Source organism: Portunus trituberculatus, chromosome 28, assembly GCF_017591435.1.
Source record: "Portunus trituberculatus isolate SZX2019 chromosome 28, ASM1759143v1, whole genome shotgun sequence".
In the NCBI taxonomy this organism is placed as follows: Eukaryota; Metazoa; Arthropoda; class Malacostraca; order Decapoda; family Portunidae; genus Portunus; species Portunus trituberculatus.
In genome coordinates, this window is record NC_059282.1 from 9,286,056 (window position 1) to 9,296,581 (window position 10,526).

Below are 10,526 nucleotides of genomic sequence, written 5' to 3' on the forward strand. Positions count from 1 at the left end.
GCAGTTTGCCCCGAAGATCACCCACCACTCCCCTGAGGAGCAGCAGGTGGTGAAGGACGAGAGTGTGAAGTTGGAGTGTGAGGCAAATGGCAACCCAACCCCCACCATCCGCTGGTCCAGGGAGGACGGCCACCTGCCATCCGGCGCTGAGGAGGAGGAGGTAACCTGGCCATTGAGTTTGGCCTTTGTTGTGGTATGCAACACTTCATGGCAATACAAACACTGTGTGGTGCATTTATAGACAAGAAGGGAAACATGTATAAATAGATGTGTCTTTGTGTTGTACATTTACATTTACAGCCACTGTCGAGAAACAAAAGGGGATGAAAGAATAATTTAGCCTTTTCTCTGTTTCAGAATCACTGTTCATGTTCTCTTGTATTTGTTATGAGTAAAGTTCTTTGACAGATCTGTTTAGAGTCTTGTTACTGAGATTAACCCATTTACCACCACACCACCTACTGAACCAGCCATCCATCACTTTGCAGGGGCTGAGCATGACCCTAGAAGGAGTGGACCGCCACGTGGAAGGCACCTACATCTGCACGGCTGACAACGGCATTGGAGACCCTGCCAGCGCCTCCATGGCCATCACCGTCAGCTACAAGCCAGAGATCATCACGGAGAAGGTGAGGTGTCTGTCAACAGACCTGACAGCTCACCATGCACAGCCCAGCTGCTGTACTTCATGTTAAAGTCCTCAGCCGTCTTTACTGTGTTGATTAAGCAGCTGGGAAACCATTAATCACACTGCTCTTTCCTCCACACACACACACACACACACACTCTCTCTCTAACCATTGGCCACCTCCCTCCACCTCAGACAACTGTGCGCACTGGTGAGGGGGACAAGGTGGAGCTGGTGTGCATTGTCCACGCCCGGCCAGCGCCGCAAGTGGTGTGGAGCAAGGACGGCCAGCCCATCGATGAGCCCGGCCAGGTGGAGGAGCACGACAAGGGCCACCGTCACTCCCTGCAGATCAATGGTGTCACTGAGAATGACTTTGGGAAGTACGAGTGCCTAGCCACCAACGATCTGGGCACCGCATCCGCCCCCATCCACCTCACTGGTACCAGGAATTTTGTTTAGTTGTTTGTTTTTTACTCCCAATCATGATGTGCTGTTTGTTCTTTTAATAACATTTCATATTCAGTTTCCAGACATATTAATCACACTTCAGTGGAGGTTAAAGTCACTCATGTATTCCCTTTCTTTATTACTATTCTTCATTCATTAAACCTGTAGTCACACTCCATCAGTGATATAAGTACTTGTCATTACTTCTCTGAATACAAAAAGTATGAAGTGCCAGTGAGTTCTTGAGCCAAGGTTGCCAGGGCATGTATGTACAGATACATTATTGTCAGGCCAAGGTTCCTGGTACACAGAGATTATTTTTATTTTTCCCCAGGGTACCCCAAGCACCCCAAAGTGACTAGCGACCCCAACGGTGGCGAGGAGACATCCTACACCCTCACCTGGGAGACGGAGAGTTACTACCCCATCCTGGAGTACCGCCTCAGATACCGCCGGGCCAAGGTGAGGCGGCAGGTGGGCAGTACTGCTCTCACTTCTGCAGTACAAGAGTGTCAGAAATAAGGAAAGGTGCAGGAAATCATCAATCTGTCACCAACATTCATAAAATTATGTCCAATCTTCTTTTAAGCTCTGTGATGACTCGGCATTAATATCATGATGTTTGAGTCTATTCTATTCTTCTACCACTTGTTGAGAAGCAATTCTTCCATATTTTTCAATCTTGAATCCAATAATTTAGTCATTGCTGTGGAAAGAAGAAAGATCACTCATCTACTTTTTTTTGTTCATACTTTATAATTTTCTGATGTGTGACTGCCTCACAAGTTGTATCCACTCCTGCTCCTGCCACTCTTCCTTTGTGATGATGACTTGTAAGGTGACTTCCTCCCTCGCTGCCACAGGCCAACGACTCCACTGACCTGCCCGGGGACTGGGAGGAGGCCACCTACGAGGCAAAGGAGATCGAGACAGAGGGCCTGGTGCACCGCATGAAGCACACACTGGAAGGGCTGCAGCCGGCCACCGACTACCACGCTGCCATCCAGGTCAAGAACAAGTTCAACTGGAGCGCCAATGCTGAGTATGCCTTCTCGACTAAGAAAGGTGAGTGTGTGTGAGTGTGTGTGTTGGCCTGAGCTCCAGCCACTCAGGTTATGTGTTAGGCTGTTTTCTCTGTGTTTTCAAAAATAAAATGTGACCAGATGTTTGTTTATAAAATGTCCAGATCACAAAGCTATTAAACATCATTGGAAGTGATCATTTATTATCAATGAAATTTTTAAACTCTTACTAAATTTACCATTCTGGACTTGAGTGCCTTTCACAGTGGCCAGTATTGCTCTGCTTAGAGCAGCCATGCTCCAACAGTCTTGACTTGTGAAGTCAAACTGCCGAGTCACTGTAGATGATCCATAGCTTGGCCACTCGCTGCCTCGCCGCCTCACAGCACTGCTAGGACGCTGATCATAACACCCACTGAGACACGGAGAACAGTTCTCTCAGAAACTTGTTCATTTGTATGAAAAATTGTGCTTAAAACTAATTAAGCTTAAAACCAACTACTACTGTCCTCGTCAAAACTATTTCACTAAGTCTTGTTGTAAATACGTATATAGTATTTCTGATTTTTATAACTACTTAATGAATGCTCTTAATATTACATAAGACCTCATCATGTTTAGACACGAGAGAGGAGAAATTGCCTTGCTGAGTCATAAACCTCACTATGGCATGAACTCATTATCTCATCACTGACACTGTCATGATGTAAGGGAGAGAGAGAGAGAGAGAGAGAGAGAGAGAGAGAGAGAGAGAGAGAGAGAGAGAGAGAGAGAGAGAGATTTACATACATGGAAGAACAGACCACACAGGATGTAAGAAAACTAAAAATGTTTTATTCTTTATGCATGGAAGTTCCACCCACCACCACCACCACTCCCTCTGCCACCCAACCCACCACCACCTCCACTCTACCCCCTTCCATCCCTGCTGGGGATTCAGAGGGTGGAGTGGAAGGCGCCATCCCAGGTTCGTAGTGGCCCCTTCCCCACCCCGCACTAAGACCCTCGCTTTCTATCCAGCTTTGAGCCCTAAGGTGACCTTCCAGCCAGCCACTTAAGGTGGAGGCCAAAGGGACATTCCTAGACTATCTTACTGACCAGATAGAAACATGTACACTCTGAGGCTCCTGAGTGGATGGTCCTTTAGCCCTTTCAGTACCATGATTCGTTTTCATATTTATTCCTCTTACTATTTGATGATTTTATACAGCTTCAAATATTTATGTGAAATAGTGAAAACTCTGGCTATTAATCTTCTGACTGCCATGAACCTTCCTTATCTAAATAAAAGCATCTAATCATACCCAAAACTCATGGCAAAAAATGTGTTCCAGTACTGAAGGGGTTAAGTATGTGTCATGAATGAGTCTTCAGTCACTCTTTGGTTCACATGACGTGACCCAGTGCTGCATGTCTCCCTCTGGTCCTTGTGGAATAACCAATAGTCCTGAGTCTTGGTGGAGATAGAGTGGTTTTCACAGTTACTGAACTAACCTAACCTAACATACATAGGCAGCAAGACTAACCCCTTCAATACTGGGACACACTTTAACCTTGAAATTTGTGTACGATTTGGCCATTTTATTGACATTAAGAAGGGTCTATAGAGATCAGAAAAGTAATGGCCACAGTCTTCACAATTCTAATCCCCTATATAAGTTTCTGAAGCTGTATAAAGTCACCAAACGGTAAGCAGAATGAATATGGAAATGTGTCATGGTACTGAAGGAGTTAAAACTTAGATTTGAGTAAGCCTTATCCACAACACTGTACTAGCCTTACATATTCTTGTCACAAATAATCCAAAGGAGAACAAAAACACTGCTAGCTGTGTGTTTACTGCCCTACCTTAACCTAAACTAACCTAAGCAGTCATTAAACCCTGGATGAGCAAGCATTATTCACAACACTATATTAACCATGCATATCCCAGTAACAAGCAATGCAAGGGAGGTGAAATGGAGTTGCCTGTTTATGCGTTGGGTTAATGTGTTGGTGACGACAGCATCCACCTCCACCATGACACCTGCTCTTGCTCCACTTGCAGCCTCAGAGACTTAATGTTATGGTGCAGTCTTCAGAAATGTTTGCCAAGAGATGATGTGACTAATACCTCTTCTCTTCTGTATTGTTATGTTCTCTGATGGTTTTTTCTTGTGTACACTGACACTTTGTACTTTTTTTGTGACGTACAGGACTTGACTCTAACACACTGCATCTCTCCTCTGTGAATTGTTCCATATTGCAAGGAAAGGGTTAAAACACAAGTATGAATGTTGAATATTGAGTCCCCAACATTGCAAGACACAAAACCAATTAGGGCAGACTTAAAGCTATATACCAACTTACCATCCACATAAAATTCCCGAAGCTTTTTTTTTTAATTGAGTACACAAGCTAGTTAATAGTCCAAGCATGAATACTGTGTCACAAGATTGAGTCTCCACCACTGCAAGACACACAGGCAATGACATTATGACTGACATGGCCAAATCTTTCTTAAACTTGACTAGCACAGTTGTTTGGTTGCTTGGTTACTTGTTCTCTTTTGCCACACAGTACACAGGTTGAGACACATTACTAAGGTGGTTCTTGCTTTGCCTTACACTCTCCTTCTAACACACCTGCCTGCATTTACCTATCACTTGCATGTATAGGGGATGGTAAAAGTGTGTGTGTGTGTGTGTGTGTGTGTGTGTGTGTGTGTGTGTGTGTGTGTGTGTGTGTGTGTGTGTGTGTGTGTGTGTGTGTGTGTGTGAGTGCGTGCATGTGTGAAGCTGTGCATATGTCTGTGAACGCTTTGCTGCTACATTTTCCAGTATTTATCTACATTCAAGTTATTTCCCACAAGAATATGTTTCGCTTCCATGATCACATACGGCAAGGCTTGTTTCCCATCGCACCTGTCTGAGTGTCTGTGTGTGTGCTGCTGTACAGTGAGGCGCCACACTGCATTATATATTTTCCTTTATTTTCAATGCAGGTTGATAGATAAAGTATGAAGTTTAGGTTTCAAGTTACTCTGCATACTTGAGGCTAATACATTCATACAAGCACAGCAGTTATGATTTGTTCTGTGCATCAATTCATGTATCAGACACATATATGAACAGCTTTCCTGAAGTTTTTGTTCACATCATTCTTATTTCATGCTGTCTTTCCAGTGCAAATTTTTCATCTTCATATTTTTGTGTATGTATTTTACTTTATACTAACTCAATATCTACATAGTGTATTGTGCCATGCTGAGAAACTAACATTATTCATAAGATTGCCAAGAATTTCCTATTTTTCATCCTTGTAGGCATTAAGTTTTAAACTTCCACTTCAAAGCTTTGTTGCAAAAACACTGCAAGCTGCTAAATAGTAATTTGCAAACAATTAACATGTAAATATGAAGGTCAGAGTAATGAGTCAAGTTTCATAGTACAAGAACTTACTGTCAAGCTCAACAAGATAATTTCAAATGTTGTAAACTTACCTTGGGTTTACAGAAGTTACCTCACTGGGACTGACACCTTGTGAAATGGCTCCCTGCTGACAGTGTTGTATATTTCTGACAGAGGTGACAGGGCACCAGATGACGGATGGTGCCCCGCTGTGCAGTCTGAGTACTGTGGTCTTCCTGCTGCCCACCTTGTTGCTCCTCAGGACTTAAACCTCTACTGGCACTAGTTCCTGCTACACCAGGTGAGCCAAGCTGCCAATTGTAGTGGCAACTGCTTGAAGTCTTGAGAATTCACGGTGACAGATGAAACCTTGCATGTTTTCCATTCTGAATTAGATTATCTCTTGGTAAACAGTATTAAATATAATTAATCTTTATCATATTTGTATTTCAAGGAAAATGCTCTCAGTGCTTCCTCCTGTACAACACCCATCATATTAAAAAATTGCTTGTTTTACATGGCTATTTTTTTTTCACTGCAGATAGTTTCCACTGCCTCCTACATCCTGATTGGCCTAAGGATCAAATTGTCTGCTTCTCTGCTGTGGCCTCAAGCTTCCATCTGTGGCCAGCCCGGTGTTTTGTAATCTCAACCTAAGGAATGGTTTATTAAGCCACTATAGTTTGCTGGAGTCCCTTGTTGCTTGAGTTCACACTCCTAGGTGTTGTTGTATTCCTCTGGTTAGCAGTCTGAAGTAAGTAGCGTAGAGATGTAACGGAGAGTGATGTTGGTAGGCAGTGGTGATGGCACTGTGGCACCGGCAGTGGTGGCACTGCCAGTGCTTGCTAGTCATCTCATGGTTGCTGGAGATGGTGCTTCTGAATCACACTTCGGCGTCACAGAAGTAGTTTTGCATTCTGTAAAGTAAAAGGTCTGTTATTCTTGTGTCACACATTTCAGAAGAATACAACTGCCAAGGTTGAACTGAAGCAGGAGATGGCAACAAGCGAGACTTTCTTTTATGGTTTATGATTTAAGTCTGGAATAGGTAGCATGTAACAAAGCTCAAAACAAGAAATACACTAGAATACAAAATTTTAAAACAAAAATGGCTGATTGACTAGTAATGTGTGTGTGTGTGTGTGTGTGTGTGTGTGTGTGTGTGTGTGTGTGTGTGTGTGTGTGTGTGTGTGTGTGGGGAACCAGTCAGCTGTGAGGGCACTCCTCCATTGCTTTGTGGTGACGGTGGTGGCTCAGCAGCAGAGGAAGCTCCCACACCTCACGTTAGGTGGTGGTCAGTCACTGCTTGGCTTGGGGTGGTCAGGTCACACTCCTCTGCTGCCCGGTGACCCATAGCCCGACCTGGTGTGTTCCCTGCACACAGAAATGGCGGCAGAAGTCTGAGTGGTATTGATTTAGTGTTATTTTTTAGTACGATGCAAAGATTTCAGTAGATGGGTCGGCTTGGCCTTAGATGTGAGCATTGCATAGGACTATACAATTTGGTGTTTGATATATACATACATAAATACCACTCATATTCTGCCACACTGGGATATTTTCATGGTGAGGTTTTACTCCTCACATTAACTTACCCTCACAGGAGATGTACCTGAGGCCACCAGTGTAGTGCGGTGGGTGTGCAGGCATCTCAGTGTATATATGCATATAATGGATCTTTTCCTTGCTCCCTCTCTCAGTCAAACCGGCAAAGCCACATCAGAATGTCTTTTGATGTATGTTTGGAGGATCAGTCACTCTTGGTTCTGGAGGAAATATCCCACCACCATTAGTGTGTCACTGGGTCACCTCACATTAGTGGCCACCTCGTCCAACACTGCCCATGTCTGAAATGTTCACTAAATTGTAACCCAGGAAAATTACATCTTTATAAATAAATATTTGATAGTAACAAAGAGATGTAGTGTTGACATCTACTTTAACATGGACAAGCTCCAGCTGCTGGAAGATGATAATGATGATTCAGCATCATTGGTTTTTGGCATCCTTAGATGAGAAAAGTGTGACCTTTCTAATAATGACCTTTAGATGTCTCAAAAAAAAAAAAAAACTAGAAAATTGTTTGAGAAATGGTCTGTTTAATGTTTGTGAGTTTGATATACATCAAAATATTGTTAAAACCTTGTAGATCTCCACTAGTTTTCAGGTTCCATTCCCTTCATTCTTGACAGAATAAATAGACAAAAATAAAACAATGCAGTAGCTGCACTCATCTCATGTACAGAAGGTGGGGCAGGAATGAACATTTCAGGCACTGCTGGTGTGGAGGCAGGTGTGCATGACCAGGCCGAGATGGGTGTGATGGGTAGTGGCAAGGCAATGTCATCAGTGCCTTCTGGTTCATCGTATAGCTGTATAATTTGTGGCCATTTCCTTTCTTCACCGAGGCACTGTGATCTGGTTCAGTGACACAGTGGCCCTTCCTCTTCTCCAATGCTGAGTTTGTTTCACCTTCCCAGCCTCGTCCTGGACTGTCGTCATCAGTGTGAGGCGCCCATGCGGGGCCGCCCGGGTGTTTATCTAAGAAAACTAATCCTACAAATTGTTAGGTTTAGGGTCCTGTCCTTGAGTTTGATAATTACTAAATGTTTAATAATAGAAATGTAGTTAAAAAATTTTCCATGCCGCACACCATCACTAAACAACAACAACATCATCATCGCGTTCCTCTGAGTCTTGAGTTGAACATTCCGTAATGGGCAGGCCGCTGTGTCCACTGCCAGCCGGCCTGCAGCCACACCCTGGCCCTAGTGACTGTGACTCCAGCACTGGCTATTGGAAGGGATCTCAAGGACTTCAGCTCTGATAAGCAATCTATGTATTAAATTCATCTTCTCCTGCAATTGCTGCTGTAGGAAAGGCCCCACTGAAGGGTTTGGGGAACTGCGCATTATTGACAGAGCTGCACAAATTTAGTTTTGGAGCTTGACCAATGTATTAATCACTTTGCCTTCAACAAATTAATCATAATAGCTAATTATTAAAAACTGGTATAAGTAATTTTTTTCAGCCATGGTGGTCTTTGAAAGGTCATCCGAGTTTTAAGGTATTTAGATACTAAAGTTTCCTAGCAGGGGTGCTGGTCAGCTGTGGCACCGCCTGAGCATTGTACATAGTAGGAGTGAGGGGACGAGATGAGCTGGAGTCTGGCTTGGCTTGGTGCAGACGACAGCTACGCCAGATGGCACTGATACTGCTCAAAAAAATCTCATACCAAAAATTGTGACTAACAGAAAATGTGGAAATTATTGACCAAAAATTACAATTGTCAGTGTTACTTTCTCAAACTTATAGCACATTAAGAATTATACACAGAAAGAAACCTAATCCAGATTTCAAGAGCATAGTATAACACAAAATTAAAGCTTGAACTTAATTGTTGTTAGGCAAATACACAAAACACCAAAGTAAAGTAGAAAATAAAAAGAGAACGTCTCACGTTCACAAGCACTGGGTGTCTGCCTTGCTGCTGGGTCTTCAGGATTCAATTTAGCAAGGCAGCACCTGAAGACATGAGCAATGAACAGCTATAAACACACGTCAGAATGTTTCAGCTATTCAGGTTGATCTGTCCTCAGTCAAGGGACAGAAGTGCTTTTGTAATCAGTCCAGGAAAAAAAAACCTCCGTGCCAATATGGCCAGTGAAGGGAGAAGCCCAGTGTTACAGTGAGCAGCAGTTCCTGATTGGCGTGGCTGTGGTGCTGTGCTGCAGTGGTGGTGGTGGTGTCAGACACAGCCATCAGGGTGTACAGACTTGGCTTCATCCTGTGCCCACACGCAAAAAACTCATTTGTGACGGTTGTAGCCTCAATCTTGTGAAAATTTTTATTTATTCTTTTGTGAGTTCTTTGTACATTGTGAAATCTGTAAAACTTTTTAAATTAAAGTGGAGTAACATCCTAGGCACTGGTTTCCTTTGCCCTCTGAATCGGTGTTCTTCTTTGTGTACTTAGTAGCTAAGAATATGTACAAACACTTTCCTAGTCCATGAAATACTGAAGCAATGTGTCTCCTAACACTTAATGTCGCTGATGTTTCCCAGTCCTGCACAAAAAACTTCATAGATTTTTTACTCTTTCATCTTCTTCATTGATACCATACAGTCCCGACACAGTAAGAATCCTTCCATCTGCTTCCTCCCTTTTATTCTCCCACTGATTCACCTTTGATGCTTATGACCTTGCCTACAATCCTGTCAGTTCTACCTTTTCCTTCTTTAATGACCTTTGAAGCTGAATAATGTCCCACTCACTAGCGTTATCCTTGCTTCACTTTGTATGACTACATTTCCTATTACCTCGATCTTACCTTTAGCTGGACATGTCAACTAAAGGGGTTTTGATTAGAAAATATCATTGGTCATTAGTCGCCATCCTACATTCTCTACCGCACTATATGTCTACCTCCACATCCTTCAATCTGTTTCTACACATTTCATTTCCTTTGTGTGTGTGTGTGTGTGTGTTTACCTATTTGTAGTTTTACAGGGCCTGGGGCTTTACGCTCGTGTGGCCCCGTCTCCATATCTACACTTATCCAATTTTTCTTTAAAACTATGCACACTCGTTGCTGTGTGTGTGTGTGTGTGCCAAATTATCCTCAAGTTTCAGCTACACGAGGATCAAATCACCAACGGGCTTTCTGATTCCTCCGCTCCAAGCAGTCACCCCGTCAGCGCTTGCATAAGTGGTCTCGTTTCCTTTCAAGAGCGTTACTCATTTCATCACCCCAGCAGGATAATCTCAGGAAATCCCATCTACAACACTAAAGTCAAGTAAGAAGTTTACACACAGACACACTTACGAAACGCCATCTTGGATGATGAAACAACGATTATCAAAGCAAGATGGGGTGGAAAGAGATGTCGGGAAGTGAGGAGAGGGCGGTCACAAGCACTGAGCAGAGGGAGAGAAACTACCGGTGCGCATTTCCTCTCTTCTCTCTGTTAGTCTGGCCAAGATTAACAACCAAGCCAATGAAAAATAGTCTTGTTAAAGTAATCTTAATTGTTAACA

The 10,526-nt window shown here is 43.3% G+C and overlaps 1 protein-coding gene across 2 annotated transcripts in view; it reads left to right on the forward strand.

The window, feature by feature from the left end:
* The window catches only part of LOC123510211 (limbic system-associated membrane protein-like), a 278,672-nt gene extending 269,259 nt beyond the window's left edge, over window positions 1-9,413 (forward strand). Inside the window, exons 4-11 of one of the 2 annotated variants that reach the window (XM_045265135.1) lie at window positions 1-160; window positions 489-629; window positions 824-1,070; window positions 1,413-1,540; window positions 1,942-2,143; window positions 2,954-3,067; window positions 5,664-5,790; window positions 6,031-9,413. The exon at window positions 1-160 is cut by the window's left edge and continues 20 nt beyond it. In XM_045265135.1, the coding sequence (XP_045121070.1) occupies window positions 1-160; window positions 489-629; window positions 824-1,070; window positions 1,413-1,540; window positions 1,942-2,143; window positions 2,954-3,067; window positions 5,664-5,758 (1,087 nt within the window). In that variant the 3' untranslated portion in view covers window positions 5,759-5,790; window positions 6,031-9,413. The remainder of the gene's footprint in view (window positions 161-488; window positions 630-823; window positions 1,071-1,412; window positions 1,541-1,941; window positions 2,144-2,953; window positions 3,068-5,663; window positions 5,791-6,030) is intronic. The other variant, XM_045265136.1, reaches the window with a different exon arrangement.
* The last annotated feature ends 1,113 nt before the right edge of the window (window positions 9,414-10,526 follow it).